General features: G+C 40.5%; 2 protein-coding genes across 4 annotated transcripts in view; one reads left to right on the top strand and one right to left on the bottom strand.

Moving 5' to 3' along the window:
- The window catches only part of efna4 (ephrin A4), a 48,784-nt gene extending 46,043 nt beyond the window's left edge, over positions 1 to 2,741 (top strand). The window contains exons 4-5 of one of the 2 annotated variants that reach the window (XR_015095444.1): positions 1,478 to 1,555; positions 1,641 to 2,741. Coding sequence is in view for 1 of the 2 variants with exons in the window: in XM_086079418.1 (XP_085935544.1) it covers positions 1,478 to 1,485 (8 nt within the window). In the remaining variant the exon portion in view is untranslated. Of the gene's footprint in view, positions 1 to 1,477 lie in introns of both variants that reach the window. The other variant, XM_086079418.1, reaches the window with a different exon arrangement.
- A 4,849-nt stretch (positions 2,742 to 7,590) lies between these two features.
- On the bottom strand, positions 7,591 to 13,262 carry flad1 (flavin adenine dinucleotide synthetase 1). Of its 2 annotated transcripts, none has more exons than XM_086079523.1 (11): positions 13,018 to 13,262; positions 12,367 to 12,461; positions 11,779 to 11,923; positions 11,221 to 11,598; positions 10,986 to 11,099; positions 10,633 to 10,900; positions 9,400 to 9,547; positions 9,131 to 9,229; positions 8,576 to 8,765; positions 7,968 to 8,041; positions 7,591 to 7,885 (listed from the first exon to the last, which is right to left on the bottom strand). In XM_086079523.1, the coding sequence occupies exons 2-11, from the start codon at positions 12,372 to 12,374 to the stop codon at positions 7,750 to 7,752; spliced, it is 1,560 nt and encodes a 519-aa protein (XP_085935649.1). In that variant the 5' UTR covers positions 12,375 to 12,461; positions 13,018 to 13,262; the 3' UTR covers positions 7,591 to 7,749. The 2 variants fall into 2 exon arrangements, with proteins under 2 accessions (XP_085935649.1, XP_085935651.1); XM_086079525.1 differs by lacking the exon at positions 13,018 to 13,262 and adding an exon at positions 12,731 to 13,007.
- Positions 13,263 to 19,290: the final 6,028 nt, after the last annotated feature.

The following is a 19,290-nucleotide window of genomic DNA, read 5'->3' as shown; positions in this document are numbered from 1 at the left end:
GGGCACTTCATTAGGTACACGCGCCCTTTTACGTGAAGCTTCACAATGAGGGGAAATGCTACATAACGAAACAATCCAAAAGTAGTTAAGAAGTTTGTGCCAAAGTTTCACATTTAATGGCAAATAGTCTTGTGCAGTCTTCTCGCTAATTATAGTGCATTAAATTTCCACACAGCAGGTCCTCTCGCTTCTCTTTTAATTGGGCCTCCGTTGAATATTCCGGCGCACATTGCTGCTGTTAATCACAACTAGAGACTATTAAAGGGGAGGAGGGGAAAAAACATTTTCCTTGCCGTATCATTGCCATCAATTCGATCTCTTCCTCTGGATTGAATTTCTGTAATTGTAAAGTTTAGTTAAATATTTAGACACTTTTTTTGGGGAAGCCATGAACATTTGAGTGTAGCGTGTCACAAGCACAGTGTCATAGTTGACGCAGTTTGAAGGAAGGTGAACACAAGTGAGGTGCCGCAGGAAGTGACCTTCTATGAATAAAAGGATTACACACTCCTTTAGAAAATCTTTTAACAGGATTTCTGCTCTTTTGTTAAACGGTTATGCCGGCACCATGCATTAATGTATCTCTTCCACACAGGGAAAGCTTTCATGTGATTAGTACTACTTCCAAGGTGAAGTGTATCGAGGTATTTTTCACCCCTCGTATTCTTTGCTATTCTTGTCATCCCGCACTAGTTTCATTATTTGTTTACCATCCAAAACTTTTGTTCAATTCCGTTTAGCTATGTTTGGTTTCTAGCCAGTTAGTTTGGCTTACTAGCAAGTTGTGTATTTGTGCTAGTTGGTTATTAGCTGAGTATTTAGCTGCGCATGTATTTCTTTACTTGGCTTTTAAAAGTCTTAAGTTCTTTTGTTTGGAAATGCTTTAAAAAATGTTGCACTTAATTGTAAAGCATATTGACTTACCTTGTATTTGAAATGTGCTGTATAAATTAAGCTGCCTTGCCTTTTTGCTTATTTGCTAGCTGATTAGCAGTATATGGTTGCTAACACTAGCTCTTTAGTTTTACTAGCGAGCAGGCTGTTTAGCTGTGTGCGTATTTAGTAACCATTTTAGGTCTAATTGTGATTCCTAGATAGTTTTGGTTACTTGCTAGCTGACATATGTGGTTGCTAGCTAATTAGTTACTTTCGGTACATAGTAACTGGCTTTTAAGATATGTGTTGTTGTTAGTTATGTAGTTCCTTTGTCCGTTTTGAACTAGGAAGTACCCCGTTAGCTAACGTAAAGGCCAACACAATTGCAGTGATTTTTTTTCTTTTTTTTTTCTCCACTGTCGTTCAAGATATGCATTTTTGATGTTTGAGTTAAGATGCGACTGGTCTAAATTAAGTGGTATGGTCCATTCATTGATTAATGGTAGAATTTGATGTATTATGTTTGTCATGTTAGTTTTTGTGCGTTTTAATTACAATATTTTCTGGTGCTACCGCCTCATTCTTGTTACATTATTTACAGACTATTGAAGCCGAAAATTTCCACTCTTCACAACGTGGTCAGACGGGCAAACACAGCAGTGGCGCTCAATGTTGTCAGGTATTTCACATGACGGTTTCTAATAGGAGTCACGGAGAGACACAGTAAGTGGTCTAAGTTTTCCTCCATTTGACATTTCTTGCAGATATTGCGTACTTTGTTTCAGTGCTACCCGTGGTGAGATGCCGGCTGAATATGTGACCCTTTAAGCAGTCAAGAGTAAAAGACTAAAGCTGTGTGGGCGTTTAAAACTATACAGAGACCATCCAAATGCCTTTACGTTGTTAAAAATTCAGGATTAACTTCTTCTTTTCCGAGCTGTTTCGCTGCACTCCAATTCCAAAAGACCCAACTTCTCGACAGTCGTAGCAGTCTGACTTAAGGCACTTACATTTTCTCTTGGAATGTAATTATAAAATGAAAAACGGATACATGTTTATTATGTAGCATACTGTATTATTAAAGTCCAGTTAGTTACACATAAAAGTACACGTCAGTAGTCCGTGAGTACGGCAGATCCAGATTTTGAATTTAAAAGACTTTCATAAACAGTATTCATTAAACTGCAAAAAAAAAAAAAAATGTGTAGTTTGTGCCATTAAAAAAATAATAATTTGTGTACACATAAGCACCAATATGATCAGCAGTTTTCTCCTTTCTGTAGAGTGGCCAATTTCATGTACATGCTATTCACCTTAATCAAGATGCAGCAGTTCTTTTTATTTTTATTTTTTCTCTCAATTTATATTCAATACAGAGCAGAAGTGCAATATGTGTATGTCAGGTGGCCAACAAGGTGTGTAAGTAACTACTTGCCTGTCCTCACCCACCGCGTCCGCTCTTCCCCAATGTCACTCCGAGGAATGTGGAGCATTGAGACAAAGCAGGAAACAACGTTCTGGTGAGCTCGTCAACGCATCGGTTGCCGTGGCAACCGTCACCGGATGATGACCCGATGTCACACTGGCATTTATTACCCTCCACCAAGGGGGATATTTTTTCATCCCTGTTGGTGGCGCAAGCTTAAACACAACTTGCATTTCGGACGCATGGGGAAAGGAGGAGCCTATTCGATGTTGGAACAAGGCCGACAGGAATAACCTCGGGTAATGAAGCAGTGCTGCTTTACAAAATCTAAAGCCAAAGACATTATGATCTGATCATTGTCACTTATAAAGTACTTTACTATTTTCTTCACATTTTGATGTCAAGTAAAAATCCAAAATATGTCAAAGGTAGAAGCAGTTTTTCTAGTTGTCCTTGTCACCAGCTTCATTTTTTTAAATTCTCAACATTTTTAGGTTTTATTCTTTGACAGCAGAACAAAAATGTGATTTTTTTTGTCAGAGCAAAAATTTTGACATTTTAAAAGGCTTTGCAGCATTCCGCCGAACACGAGTCCGCCATGTGAAGGCCATTTCTGACAGTCTTGAGCAGCAGCCGTCACACATGCCCCGACTCCCACTTTTGCCTCCTGCTTTCCTTTTCTTCCCTCCACTTTCAGCAAGTGACACTTTTGATAGTGAGCGTCACCATTGTCCGTGTTCTGGTCTGCCGGTTCTACATGCAGCCGGGCCGGCAATTTGCATCGCCTCAAAGAACCCCCGTCCCCCTCGTCAAGGACCCGTCGTCCCAATCGCTGTGTCACGCACCTTCAAGTGTCGTTTTACACCACGGGAGCTGCCGAGCAATTGGAATCGGGGATGTGTATCCTTTTTCGAGAAAAGCACATTTCGGCGCCTGATATGCTAAGTTGGCTCCATTATCAAAGCCCGCCACATGTTTCCAGGCCGATTCTCGCACGCACGCAAACACACCTGCTTGAGTGTGATCTAAAGACTTGCTGTGTCATGCTGGGTCGCTATCACACACTTGTTGACGATGTGTTCATATCAGATTTGGAGGGAACAGTGAGGATTTAAGGGTTGTTCATATACAGCACATGCATATTTGTACATGTACATACACATCCAGCGAAAGACAGAATCTAAAATGCTGCCTTGGCAGAGGTAATGTTTATTGCTGTGGTTGTGGAGGTATTTTTCACATTTTGAAAAGGCCACTGTATATTACAAATACTGCACGGTGCCTCATAATTCTGAGGTTCCGCCCCCGAATTGTGTTATTTTCCTAATACACTAAAAAAGAGTGCTCATTTATTCATTCAGTCATTGATTAAAATGGTCAAACACATCGCTAACAACAGCCACCACATCAAAGTCTGTACTCACGTCGATCCTCAGACGACACAAAAGCTTTTAAAACATCACAAAAGTTAACAGTTGTGGCCATGTTATTTTTTCAAACTTTTATTCAAAGGTCTTAGAGCCACCGGTGTCGCAATAAATAGAACAATTGAGTTGACTAAGCACTATGATGCAATGCTTCTCAATTATTTTCTGTCACGCCCGTCCTAGGAAGAAGAAAATATTCGTGCCCTACACATCTCAGTGTGACACAGTGCAGTTCTCCACCTCAATAATACACACATCGTTAAAGTAATACCTCTCGGACAGTCGGTTATTACCTCAGCCAAGCACGAGGACCAGCAATATTTTTTTTATTGCCGTTTGTTAGCAAGATTTGGCCAAAACTGCGCAATCGATTCAAAGTTTCCCTGTGGGAAATAATGCAAAGTCAATAATTTGTTCCTGGCCTGAGTCGGTCACCATCATAAAACCGTTATTAACTGCACAGACGATGTTTAAAGTGACAGAAAAGACAAGTTAACTACTGTAAAATAAAAGTAGAGATAGTCACACTTTGAAAAAGCCACATCAAAATTCACATTTTCAGAATCAATTAAAACATAATTATAACTGCAAATTTTGCCCACACTTTTTCTTTCTTTCTTTTTTTTTTAAACACAAAACCTAATACTTCAGCAAAGCAACCTTCAACTTCAAGGCCCCAACATTTCTGAAACAATACTACATTAATAAAATATATATTTTTAAACAAAATCACAACAAACAAGTTTACTCAACCAAAAGTTAGATTTATAGATTATTTTAGTTCTATAAACAAAAATGGAACCACATATTTTCAATTTATTTTCATAACCATTCCACAAATGAACACTTCTAGAGACACAACTGTGCTTTATACCTTTTTTTTTATTTTTTATTTTTTATTCCAGCTACCCTAAAAACTCTGCAGCTTCTGAGTACTGCGCCAAGTACATTAATGGGTATTTTGTACATTATTACTACTGTAAGGCATACACATTTAACAGTATTTAAATAATAATAATGATAAATAGATGGGTTGGTTGAGCAAAATATTAGCAAATTTATTATAATTGACGGAAACTGATGAAATAACTACCGGTAATACTAAAATTAATTAATGTTAACAAAATAAAAAATGAGCGCTTTAAAAAAAATATTAACTAACTGAAACTACATTTAATGTTTATAAAACTATTAGCAAAAATGTCCTTCGGTTTTATCTTTGTAAATGAATATACATGAGCTTTCGGAGTTCATTTTTAATTTATTAGTTTCTGTATTACTGTATGGCGATAGAAATTGAAGTTTATTTTATTACCGTATATAATACTTTGTGCTTTAAAAACAAAACAAACAAAAATCTCCCACTTAACAAAGGTTCCATATATAAATTTAAAAAAATGGTAATACAACTAACTAGACCAAAACAAAGCATTAAAAAACAGACTACTAACAAACTATTACTAAAAATAGTAATAATAATAAAACTATCTGAATTTGAAAAAAAAAAAAAAAAAAAGTCCCCAAAAAATTAAAGTGAAAAATGAGACCAAAAAAAAGAATCCGAAAGGTTGCAGAGTGCATCACTTTGGTCACGTGGACCGAAGACCACAAGTACGAGCGCGTGAGAGATTCTTAGAAATAACAACCGCAATTGGGGATCCGGAGGCTAAATTAAAGTGAGTGATGAAGAAAAGGTGGTGGCGACAAGAAAGAAGAGTGCGCTGACTTTAAGGAGAAGCGAAGCGCGGGCCTGATGGGGCTGAAACACATCGGCATTAATGAGGCCAAGCAGCCCAGGAGGCGAGAAGAGCGGACAAACGTGCTGTTGATTTGGTTGACAACGTGGAAGGAATGACTTGTGATTACAATAAAAAGAAAATAAATGGCAAAAGACAACCAGGTTGATTTTGCTCAACTGTTATTCATGCGTAATGTTGAATGGAAAATTCATCATTTTAGGGATGAATATTGGGGACATTATTTCTGGGATGAATAGATCTACAGGTATAGCTACTTACAGTATATTTGAATACTTGTTGATAGTGAGTACCCATACTTGAGATTGCCTTTGCGTCTTGCAATTTTAATGAAAATGTGTTTTATTTTCATCAGATATCATATAAAGACACAAACCTTTGAGGAAGGAAGCAGTACGTGTCACTCAAAATGTAACACCCGAGAATTACAGTACAGCGTGCACTCCTTCTGCTGTGCACACCTTGACGTCCAGGGGTCAGTGTTGTGCGCATTCAGTTTGAATATTCATTATTTAAATATTTATCGTCAATAGCATTTCACGTTATATGTGTAATTTGAGAAAGAGAGGGGGGAAAGAAAGAAAGAAAGAAAGAAAGAAAGAAAGAAAGAATGGACATGATCCACGCCTGGGTAGGTCTACAGTAGTAGGACTTGCGGGGTGGGGGAGTGGGGACCTGAAGGCCCGCGGTGCGCCCCCCCCCCCTCCCCCTTCTTAACCATGGCCGTTATCGATCCCGGCATGCGACGCGACAGAGTGCGGATCGATGCGCCTGGATTCAATCATGTCTAGAGAGACAAGCCAATTTATTGTCATCGGCAGTGCTAAATGGAAAACGTGAGGACAACGCGCCCGTGAGGGCCGCCAAGTGAATTACAAGTCAGTGGACGTCAGCTTTTAGTGTGTGTGCACAGCATGTGTCCGTGGTAGTAAACTCCATTCTATATAGAGCCGCAACACGATAGCAGAGTTAGTGTTTAGAAATGCTTTTGTTCTCATATTCCAAAATAGCGCTTGTTTAAATCATTTGGCGTTGGCGTCTGTCTTCACTTGCTGGTATGCTAGTAGGCGTGAAGCGCATTAATTTTGCCTAGCAACAGGTGATGTAACCATACAAATCAAGAGACAAACTTTGCTTGATTAATATCAGGTTGTTGTTTTTTTATATGATTTGAGGGCGCGGAGGGGATGAAATTAAATCAAACAAGGCCTGATTAGCAAGTCTGCCTCACATTTAAAACTAACTGGAAGCCAATACAGTGATAATTGAGATTTGAGGTGATATAATGTAATTTGTTTAATTTTGTGACAAACTTGAACTAGCGGGAAGGGAGAAAGTGATTTTTTTTTTTTTTTGCAGCGAGTCGTAATAATCCAACCTGGAGAAAATTAGAACATGGATCAATTTTCAGTTTGGTTCACTGAAATCTTTATACATTTTATAAATGGATGGATGGCAAGTGATGTTTTATCATTTATAAATGTGGTAATTAAATACTAGGATTGCAGCTCTCTTGGTATGTAGACTACTTGAAGGAGACATATCATGATAAAATACTTTTTAATTTACTCATATATAAATACTAGTTCAGTCTTTGAAGTGTCTGGCCATCCATCAAGAGTGAGAAATGAAACCAAATCGTGCGTCTGCCAGTTTCGGAAGATGTCAGTGAGCGAGCTGTTCTGCACTGTGTACTGTAACAGTGGGGCCAATTTACATAATAACTGTTACCAAGATTTGTTAAATTTCGCAGTAGCATCTTCGCACATGCACCCGTCATTTGCAGTCTGGATGGTGTAACAGAATCTTTAGAAATCGCCAATAACAACGCAACGAGCTGCTAGATTTGGTGATGGCCACATGCAAAAAAATAAATTCAATCACACTTAATGCTGCACAGCCTCTAAAAAGCATATTTGCACATTATCCATGGAATATGTATGATACGCTGTGATGGCTTAATCCATGTTTGCAAAGCAACTTCATTTCTAGTTATACAGCGCTGACAGCCGTCTCGGCTCATTATTGGATTGAATAGCTAGACTGATCATTTCACGCTCATGCTAAATCAATTGCATTTTCAAAAAGGTCCCGTAACCATAGATAAAGACAATTTGATTGATGTTTTATTCAGCAGCACAAAAAGCTTATGGATCGGTAACAGACAAACGTTGGCATTTTTGCAAACAGTCCTCTTCTACGGCTATTTCTGCTACTGAATGGACGTTTAAAAAAAACATGTTTGTGCGCAGACGAGGAAGCGTCAAACACGTGAATTCCGCTCTTCTTCTTCGTTTTCGAGTAGGTAGGCTGGCTGGTAGCGCTTCACCCCCCTGCCATCGACCACCTGCAGCGCCGCGTTTCGAAACGTGTTGTCCATGCTGCCCAGTGACGTGTACCTACACCGCCGGGGGGGGGCAAAATGTGAATTTAAATGGAGGAGACTGGATACACGAAATGACTTGACGAGTGTCTTCTTACCCTTTATCATAAAGGATGCAGTAGGGAACGTATAATGTCCTCAAGAAGGACCAAATGTCATGATAAGTCCAGTCCTGTGTTGAATTAGGGCACATTTAAATGGATTAGAACCAGAGGTGGCAAATCCAGGTCCAGAAAGTAAAATCCCTGCCACAGTTTGGCTTTAGCCCCAGGTGCTAGCTAGCTAGCTCCCTAGCTAACTCCCATGATACTCGTTTACCTGCTAGGGAGATAGCTAGCTAGCATTAATAGCTGGATTTTTGTTTTCATCAGTCCAGGTCCAGAAAGTAAAATCCCTGCCACCGTTTGGCTTTAGCCCCAGGTGCTAGCTAGCTAGCTAGCTAGCTCCCTAGCTAACTCCCATGATACTTGTTTACCTGCTAGGGCGCTAGCTAGCTAGCATGAATAGCTAAAGCCAAACTGTTGCAAGGTTTTTACTCTCTGGACCTGGACTGATGAAAACAAAAATCCACACTGACAATTTTAATCGTAAAATGAGTTATACAGTATTTTTAATCCAAAGAAAGACAACAAAAATGTGGCTCTACTATTCATGCTTTTCATTGGATGATGCAAAACTATTTTCAAGGTGCATTTGTGTTGCTGACCAATAAAGGGTTGACTCTCATATAAGGCGGCCAGTCGGGGTCAGTGGGACACATGGGGGTGAGCGTGTGAGAGTAAGGGTCGCTCCTCCTGGTGCCCATCAAGACGGCTTTCAGCTCGGGCCTCCGTTCCTGCACATCGCTCAGCGCCTGCCGAATACTGCCCACCACAGAGAACAGATCCAAGTCATATCTGAGGGAGGAGCGTTGCCAGATAGTGAGAGTTCAGGTTAGTTTGGGCAAGATGAGGAAAACATTGTTTTGAGCCTATCCCAGCTGAGTCTGGGGGCAAGGCAGGGTTACACCCTGGACCGGTAGATACTAGCCATTCCACCATTCACAAACTAATTCATTACACAACCTGTAACCGCTGCCATCATAAACCGAAGACCTGCCCCATACAGGTAATCAAGGTTTTTAATCTGGAACAAATATAATTGATCTCAATGGGAAATGTTTCGGGGATAGAGCAACATTGTGGACTGTGGTGGAAATCCTCACTGTATTCACTTTGAATGCAGCATATGTAAGCACTTTAGAGTAGATTGATGACTTCACCTTTTTATAGTATCCTGAAGGAAGCGCTCCATTTCTGAGAATGGAGAGACAATGCGAATGTAAAGAGCTTTCACCTTGTCTTTACTGTCCGGGTAGCGCCTGAAAGCAGAAATAGGACATAAAAACAAATAAATAACGGTAATAACAAGACACAAACTCCTTATCGCTGCCTCCCCGAATGTGGCTCGTGTCATGTTTTCCTTTTGGAATCCTCATTTCATCTCATGTCTCAGATCATTTGTCTTGTCTACAGCGGCTCCTTTTTTTACCTCTTCAGCGCAGCGTAGTAGAGATGCAACAGCGCTGTGCAGTCCTTGCCGCCGTTAAAGCCGACGCAGACTTCCTCTGTGGAATACTGATTCAGCGCCGCCTCGATTGTTTTCAGCGCAGACGCAACTTTCTTGCCCAGCGGTGTGCCTGCGGGAAAGGAGGCCCGCTGTGAGAGATTATTCAACAATGTCGGCGCATTTTGTACTACCAATATTCACGCTATTCCGCTTCAATCATAACAGAGGTTTTCATTTACTTTGACAGATTTAAATCCTTTGTCATCAGGCCAGGTTGCAGTCCCGCTCCATTGGACCTCTGCAAAGCCAGGCCAGTGAAATTCTCAATGGAACCCCCCCCCACCATTGGCGAGTTCAATATATTTACAAAAGAAACTGCAGATTCTGTCATCTGGCAGATTAGGTGTATTATACAATTGTTGAACACAATATCGTGTGGGTACTGAGAATTTTTAGATTTTCTAAAATGGCTGGAAGTGAATGATTTAATGTGTATTTTAAAACTGATGTAAATTTTAAAACTACAAACATGCTGGAGGCAATATTAACTGTAAAAGAACAAATAACAAGGGTTAAACATCGGATTATACTATAAGGGTGTCAAAATTGAACAGGGCATTTCATTAACTATTAACTCATTCACTGCCATTGACGGTTATAGACGTCAAATATTCATTTGAACAATTTCTATTAGTTTAACATTTTTCCCACTTTTGTTAACAAGAGTATGAAAACCTAAGATTTTTTTAATTGTACATTTAGAACAGATTTGTGATTAATCGTGAGTTAACAAGTAAAGTCATGCAATTAATTAAAATTTTAATCGCCCGACGCCCCTAATTTTTTATTGTAATTAATCGCATGACTTCAATAGTTAACTTGCGATTAATCAGAAATGTGATGTGTTCTAAATGTACAATGAAAAAAAATCTAGGTTTTCATACTCTTGTTAACAAAAGTGGAAAAAATGTTAAACTAATAGAAATTGTTCAGATGAATTTTTGACCTCAATGGCAGTGAATGAGTTAAAAGGATAGAAAAAATTCTGCAACAAAGAGTAACACAATTGGGTGTCATCATATGCAGAGCTCCCTATAATTACAACCTGTGCATTAGCGTAATGCTGTTGCATTTGCCGGTCCTTCAAATACAAAATTTTTGTGTGTGGTCCATGCCGCAAAAAAAGTTTGGGGCCCGCCGCTTTATTTCTCTTACCGCTGTTGGCTAACATGTACACCTCGGCGGTGGCGATGGACACCGGGTCCTTCACCAAAGGCACCACGCTTCCTTGAGGCAGCTCGTCGATCAGCTGCGCCCGAGCTTTGTCCACCTCCTCCTGGCTGTCCGAGTCCAGGACCAGCCTGACACGGTGGTAGTTGCTCAGCCAATCGGGATAGGATCCAAGGGCCACCTTGCGGCCCCAGGAGGCCTGCAATTTGGTGAGCATGGGGGCGATCTCGGCCTCATCCTCAGCCACAAACACCTCAAAACAATTCAGTATTGGTGAGTTGATTAGAATTTTTGTGACAAATATTATTACATTAAACAGATGTGATCGTTGGTCTTACCTCACGCGTGTGAAAAGTGGTTCCTGAACTAGCAAAGAGGTGTTGCAACCCATTAAAGGCTCTCTCCATTAGAGATGGTATTCCTGGGAAGATGTACACATTACGCACGCTCACCTGGAAAAAACATCAAAACATAATGGCTTTAGTTAGCTGTAATAAAAAAACATAACACCCAACCAAGATGATTTCCTACTATTGATTTACAAAGCATCTATTTGTCTATAAGCTCACCCACCAGCGGATAGCGGAGGGGTTTTCCCGTCTGAGCATCTGTTCCGAAGTTCAGTTTGGCTGATCTGGGCACCATGGCCAACTTCATGGCCGGACTGCTTTTGTCCATCACCCCGAAGAACTCCTCCACCAGCCGTGAGAGTTCAGGGTGGGGGTGGACCTCCTCCTGGAAGGCCATGGCGACGCTCTCAAAGGTGACGTCGTCGTGGGTGGGACCGATGCCGCCCGAGGTGATGAGGTGGGTGTGCTGAGAAGAAAGGAGAGCCACTTCCTTGGCGATGACCTCCTGGACGTCTGGAATGACTGTTATACGCTGCACGGACACGCCGAGCTTCCGCAGCGCTCGTGTAAGAAAGGCGCTGTTGGTGTCCACTGTGTGGCCCTGAGAGACACAAGATGAAAAGTGGATGTCGCACATAACGACTTAATGTCACTTTCATGTCCATCCGTCCATCATGTAATAAAATTAATGGGGAATTATTTAGAATCCAGTTGTCACATTCAATTTTCTCACATCTCATGCATTGAAGTTTTGGTCAAATTCTGAATTCTCCAACCTCACCTTGAGTATCTCATCCCCGATGATGAGGATGGCCGCAGTTGGAGCATCCCCATTGGCCGCCGTGGTGGACATCGCTACTTTTCCCAGCTGAGCCGCAAGTCTCCTCACACGCACCTCCGCTCGACTCAGCTTCAAAAAACCCGGGCTACGAGACACAACAGGAATATGTTATTAGCAACATACATTTATCCAGTACACAACCCTGATATGAGATTCAATATGGAAGCTCTGCCTAAACTAATGTGTTTAATATTGTGGTACCCGTTTCTAACATATTAGCAATCTTAAATATATTCGGTAATATTTTACCTGAATGCCCAGGTACCGAATGAACGGCCTGCCACTGTACTTTTGGTAACCTTATTTAGCTCCAAAAGCATCTCCCTAAATTCACAACGGCCTCTTCCGGGACACACGAGGGTCACATTATTAGAAACACCTCTCATTCTGATGCATTCACTGCAGTTAGTGCCATTCAACTGCAGTAGTTTTGTATGCAGCCCGTGTATTGGATCTCATTTGATTAGTGCTGGAGTACCTAATGCGGAGGCCAGTGAGTGTATGTACTGCATGTAATTTGAATCTTACATCAACATGAAGAATCCATCGGGACTTGGAGTGTCTTAAATTAATGCACAGCTCATCCTTCCATGCGTTTCTTAACAGCTCCTACCAGGAAGAACCTTGGAAGAGATACATGGAGGGGAATATTAGAAGAAGATTGTGCCAGGCTTATGATCAGGCAGCAGATAAATCATGAAGTCTTCTCCTTGAGCTTCTACAGTTGTAATTTTTACACAATTTCGTTTTTAACGAAATTATAATACTGTAGTTAAACCATATATTACGTTCAAAATGAATAGTGCAGTAACGTGGTAATACATGATCACCCTAGCAACGCAACACATTATGGCAACTGCATGATAGTGGAACGCTTTTCAGTTTCATTTACCTTACATGGAAGACAGAGAATACTTCGATTCACACTTTGAACTTGACTTTCTAGACGAACTTCAACTCAAGTGTGATCTAGATGGCTTCTCGTGATATAATCTGTCTCCTTGCCCCAGGTTACATGACCCAGAGGTAGCATACTAGCAAAGAGCGCGCTAGCTGCCAAAACGTCATTCTGTTTCGTTCAAAGCGCTTTATTATCTCGCTTTGCTCACGAGTAATAAAATAATCTGTAATGTGCATTTATAGTTACCAAAGACATTGGCTAAATGTAAAATAACTTACTGGTGTTGCATGTGTCTCGAGACAGCTGCGGTATCATGTGATTCAAATGACGTACCAGTCCCCGTCCAATCATCAACACGAAATGTGTTCGTTTTGGCATAGAAACCAATCAAATTTCAGAAGGCGGATCTTAGCGTTGAAGATGCGGAAGTAAACAAAACGCGGCTGAGGCTCCTGTCATTCGACTGTGGAAGCAATTACTTCTGAATTATTCTATTTAGATAAGCCGAGTGCCAACTATTCGCAACGGTTTGACTTTTGACTAAATATTTCGTTTGACCATCTCGAGTCACTCGTGACGGACTGGTGCCTTCATAAGTGCCTCAAGAGTAACCTTGCGCGCCTCCTTTGGACGGAGACGCTACTACACACGTTTTCATCTATCTGAGGAATATTCATTGCTCATTGCTCATGCCTGGAGTTATTTCCCTGGCCTGCGGGTGGCGCACTGCAGTACGTCCAAAAGCGACCAGCTGTACTGTAAAATTGGATGTAAACTTCTGAATTCAACATACAACATAAGGCTACAGGAACTTAAATAGTCTTACTCAATGCACTATTATTAGCATATGCATTTTTGTAATAAAATAAATAAAAAATAAAATAATAATAATCTGAACAATCAAAAATAAGGTGATTTAAACACATTCGAATTAACAGATTTTTCAAATTAAAAATCATACAAAAATAAAATTGCATTAATTTTCAAATGAAAATACATAAATTGTATGATTTTTATGTTGCAAATGTTAATGAATAATACAATACATTTATTAATGAAGTATTTGAATTTAAACTTTTTCAATTCAATTGTTCAAGTCATCCCTTTTTTCTGTTACGACATGTCACATACACTGGAATATTGCATAGACACACTACAACGTGTGGGCAAACTTGTGCTTGTTAAATAAAATTAACATTTGCAGAAAAAACGAAAATAATTATATTATGGATTTAAATTAACTGTAATAAAGTAAAAAAAAATCATTAAAATAAAATAAAATTTCATTAAATAAATATAATGTTTACCTACTATGCAAATGCCATTTATATAGCATAATAATACATTCATCAAATAGTTTCAATCAGTCTTTCAAGCATTGGCCACTTTTGTTGCCACTATACCAACATCCAACGTCAAAATGTACATACTGAATCTTATATATATAATTGTATTTATTTATTTATTTAAATATGTATGTTTTAATGTAAATAAATAGATTCCCAAGGGTTGAACACTTGGGTTTATATGCTGTGATTTCGGTGCTAACTGTGAACGTGTTTACACTAAATTAATGTGATAAAAACAAAAAAGCATACACAGCTACTTTGAAAATCAGAATGAATCATGACGATATAAGCAGATGTGGTCATGCCTCGGTTTAAAGGAAATGATCTTGAACTTTCCATTTCTTATATTTTTCTCGCATTGTGCAACGCTGTTAGCATTGTACGAGTAATCTTTTCAATGAACCGCGCGACGGTATTTCTGCTATTACGCAACCTGTGGGTTCGGCCAGGTGCACGCTGCGCACGCACTTGCGCGCTGATGACGTCAGGCTCTTGTTCGCGGAAGTCGTGCCCGTAGGAAGAGGAGGGGGGGAGGAGGAACGGAAGGAGGAGGGGCGGGGGCAGGAAAGCGAGCGGAAAGAAGAAGTAGAAGTCACATTTCTTATGAACTTATTAAAAAGTTAGTGGACGCTACAACCTTACACCTACTTTTTTTTGTTTCATGATATTCGACGTGAGTGTGTGCAACGGCGGCGAAAGTTCTGCGGGCAGGACGAGCCATAAGGAGGAAGAGAGTTGGTGAGTTAAAAGTTGACCACTTCTCTCTCTCTCTCTCTCTCTCTCTCTCTCTCTCTCTCTTGATACACTCTTTCTAGTTTCGGAACGTCCTGCGGTTTGCTGTACATGTCCTCACACTTGAGTTAGTTTCACTCCAGTGTGTCAATTAATGGCCACCTGGTCGCCGTGAAGTGACTCACGCGAGCTTAATGTTTAACTTTTGAACTGTCAACACAATTTCCACAGATGTGAATGCTGAAGCCACACGAGTAACCACATTATCTTCTCGCCCTGGTCGAGTCAAGCTTAATTAGACAGTGTCAAGTCAACTGAGTTGCTTCGGTTTTCCATTACTACATTATTGAGAAAAATATCTTTGTTGTACGGTATTTAAAACACAACAGCGCTATTCACAAACAGAAATAAATCAGTTCATTCCGATCTTGGTCAAACCTTCCTGCTCGTTGGTTTACATACCCAGGCAGGATTTGTGAAATATTGGTAATTTGGGGAGAAATAAGACGTATTATGTAGAAATATTTTCTTTTATTTAGGGATAGTGGTCTGGTGAAGTCACTAAGGGAGACTGTAAGTCTGTACAGTGCACACGATTTGTTCTCATAATCACTTCAACAGCCTGACCAACAGATATCTTTCAAATCGATTACATGATCACTGATCGGTATTTGTGCTGAACAATTAATCAAATTAAAATCAACATTGCAGTGTAGTTTTCATATCTCTTAATTTTGGTCATTCAGTTGTTGTATTATATACATATATTTTTTTTCTTATAGTGCCTAGATAAGATCAGCGCTTAAAAAGTGCAGTCCACATGTTTACATATCAGGCTATCCTGCAAAAATAAAAGTGGTTATATCTGATCACACATTTTCTTTTAAGAATGGTACACATTCCACAAGGGTATTTAAACTTATGAGCACAATTTTGTATTAAACATAGTAGCATTTTTGAATGGTTTGCCAGCCCAGATGCAACAAATTCATTTTATTTTTGAAGACGCAATTCAGCAAATTGGACTATTGTTTATAACGACAATCAAAGTGGCATTGGCTGATTTGAGTTCAAGCTGCATGTTTCAAAAAGAGGAACTCACAAGTCGCCAATGTCTTACCTCGCACTTCTGTTTCTAAATACGTTTCGTCAGTTAGAATAACGTTTTGTTTTGATTGACGCTGTCAGCCAGGCACTGGCCAGTAGCTTTAAAGACAACATTAAAGCGTGAGGGTGAGAGCGTGTTTTCATACATTTTTAAGAGCAGAACCAAGTGTTGTTATTGATTTTCATTACATCACAACCCGTCACGCATCACAACTGCAGTTACGCTTTAGGCCAGAAGTGGCAGTCGCGAGTAAAAAGTGACCAAGTCCACAATGCTTCTTTAAGCTGTGCAAGTCTTGAGTACACACAGATTTGCATGCACTGTGGAATGACTGATTAAATAAAAATAGGGATCCTTTTGATTGCTTTGATGATATTTGGATAACTTTAGCAAATATAAAGTTAGTATGCCATTTACTGTAACTTTGACGAATTACAGCAGACAGCGAGTACACTTTGAAGAGTTTGATGATGTCATTGTTATCATCCCAAACGTTAAAAGTTCGACTCTTCCAGTATGCTTTTCTTAATTGTTAATTTTTTTTGCTATACATCACATTAACCTAGCATACACTTTTACATCCACTCTATACTAACTAGCCAGCCGGCTGCTAGCTCCCTGCTAGCTAGCACTGGAAGCTAATGTTGGGCATTTGACTTAACTGTCAGGACTGAACCAAAGCCAAAGGGAAGTAAAAAAAAAACTAAACATTCACTGCTACTCCTTTGATTGTTGTTCAACTAAGCTAATATGCTGATGTTCAACCCTAAAGTTCTTGTGCAACTTTGAGGACATATTTCTTCCAAAAATTGTCTCCGTTTCGGAATTGTACAACGTTTTGGGCCTTTGCAATTTTTGAGGACCGATCCGTAGGATGGTTAGGCATTGGAAGAGGTCTGCGCCCTACTGAATGGCACTAGTTGTTGGAAATGTTGGCAATGACAATAGAACTCGGGATGGGTATTTAAACTAAATTTACTTCTGATCTGGGTTCAAATCTCAGTTTATGCTCTTGTGTATTAATTTTTTTCCTTTCGGACACATTATTACAGGTTACATTGATTACATCATATCATTTGCAACATTGACATCCGAAAGAAGGGCTGACGGGTAGAAGCCATGGCATGTTCTCACGATGCTTGTGGGGGCTTTCTTCGGGAACAGCACAAAGCATGCAAATTAGGTTAATTGAAGACTAAATTGTTCATAGGTGTGAATGTATGCTCTGCTATTGGCTGGCGACCTGTCCAGGGCGTACCCTGCCTTGCGCCAAAGTCGGTTGGGAAAGTCTCCAGCTCAAAGGTTTTGTTCACAATGTTTTGTCACTGTGTTAAATTAAATTTTATATGTCAAAGCCCTAGTGGTATTTGTTCTTGCTATCGATGAGTAGTCAAAGAGTGAACACTCCATGTGACTCCCGCTGCGTGTATCCATGGAGACAAAAGCGCAGCTGAATTCGCCACAAAAAGGTGAACACCAGATTATTATGGAAAGCGACTGAAGGGTAAGCGAGATGATTGAGGCCACTGAAGGCTCTTATCAGGGTCAGCCACACCGCTCGCTGACGTGATATTATATACGGTCAAGCTATCGACGCTGATGAAATGGAGAGGGCGACAACTGGTCGAAAATGTGGCAGATTCGGGAATGTGTCAAGAGTCAGACAAACACGTATAGGCCCAAAGCAACAGAGACGGACAGGCGGCAATCTCAGGGCACTCTAACGCAAAAATGCTCTCAATCCAAAAATCCACTTGATTAAAATTGGACCTGTCCAATTCAGCGTCAATCAAACGGGAAAAGTTTCGGTCCTGCTTCCTGACTGACGGGACGGCGTGACATTTGCGATCGTCTCTGCCTCCTTTTTTGGCAGATCTGTGCAAGTCGTGAGTATGAGTGTGATGCTATCAATCGAAAACAGCGGCGACTTCCTTGCCATCAACTTGAGCACACGTCAACGGGGTTTAATACGATTTGATGTATTTGTCTGTCAGTGTGGGTGTATTGTGGCGACAGAATGTACGTTTTCTTTTCAAGGTCGGCGCACGTAGTCGACAGCGTCGACCTCAAACAATGGGCCACAGCTGCATTTCCTCCAGCGCCGCTCAGTCGCTGCCTTGCTTGGTGTCATTTTTATTCTTTTTAATTGGATGCACGGTGGAGCTATTAAGAGCCAACGCAGCCGATAGGCGTTAATGGAAATAGATCAAATCTGTTGCAGGGTTGAACTGAACTCATAAAACCTTTATTATACTCTCACAGGCCATTTTTGAAGTAAAATGTAAAAAAAAAAAATTGTTATTAGGGCTGTGTGATTAATCAATGTTATTGATTAATTTTAATTTAGTAGTGAGGATGATTTTTATTTTATTTTTTACTTTCGTTAAACAGCTTCCATGTCTCAAAGCGCATTCACCGCTGACATGCACTTCATTTCACTGACAAACATGGCTGCGATTACAGAAGAACTGGCGTCGCCAGCTAAGCAACAAACAAAGTCTTTTTACTTCTAAATTGTGACTTTGGAGGCATCGGGCATCATCGTGTTTACAACTTCACTTCAGTGCAGTTAACATGATGATAAAATAGCTCCAGCCACAGTTTCTAAAAATGAGAGAAGGCAGCATAACATGAATGGTGGAAGCATTGTGGTTATACAATGGAACAACTTGAAACGTGTCTACTCGACCAGGAATGAAGCAGTACTTCCTGTCCCCTGCTTGTTTTGCAATGTTCACACCGGTTCTGGTTTGGACGTCACACAAGGATGACGTAAACACCTGAAATTGCAAAATAGCTCGAAATTATGAATAGAATCCCACAAAAGAATCTCATGGTATACCATCTTGTCAACAATGCTAATGATGTGTGTAAAAAAAAAAAAGTGTTTACTGCTGGGGTTGCATGACTTCAGATTATTCATAGTTGACGCTCAGGTGATGATAGTCGAGTTAACGTCACGTCAATCAATTCCGTCATTTGATATGTTCAGTTGTGAACTCGCTGACCGCACAAACACAAACTGCTGCACTCGCTCATCCAATCACATTCTGACACCTTCACGGCCTCGCAGAGCAAAAATACATTACAGAAGGATGGAATGATATTTTTCTGTATGTATGCCACGGAGGAGGCGGGACTTCCTGGTTTTCACACATCAGCTTTGTTTCCGTTTCCTGTTTGCGACGTGTGGGCCGCGTCCCAGTTCTTGCGCTTCCGCCTTTGTGCCCCTCGGTTGCGCGTTGCTGTTGACGGGTGTGAGTGTGTAGTGTGTCCGTCTCAGTTGTACAAAGCATCTCAGAGAGTTGAGACGCCGGGAGCGCGCGGTTGGGGGGCGCAGGGGCGGGGGTGCGAGTGTTGTG

This window comes from Leptonotus elevatus, chromosome 6, assembly GCF_054856555.1.
Source record: "Leptonotus elevatus isolate MCC_2025b chromosome 6, RoL_Lele_1.0, whole genome shotgun sequence".
NCBI lineage: Eukaryota > Metazoa > Chordata > Actinopteri > Syngnathiformes > Syngnathidae > Leptonotus > Leptonotus elevatus.
This window is presented reverse-complemented; position numbering and strand designations above follow the sequence as displayed.

What these genes read in the sequence shown, in the direction of transcription:
- flad1 (XM_086079523.1), bottom strand. An exon ending in AACCCCTCCGCTATCCGCTG is followed by an intron (nt 11,100 to 11,220) that starts GTGGGTGAGCTT and finishes TGTTTTTTCCAG; the next exon opens with GTGAGCGTGCGTAATGTGTA. An exon ending in CCACTTTTCACACGCGTGAG is followed by an intron (nt 10,901 to 10,985) that starts GTAAGACCAACG and finishes AATTGTTTTGAG; the next exon opens with GTGTTTGTGGCTGAGGATGA.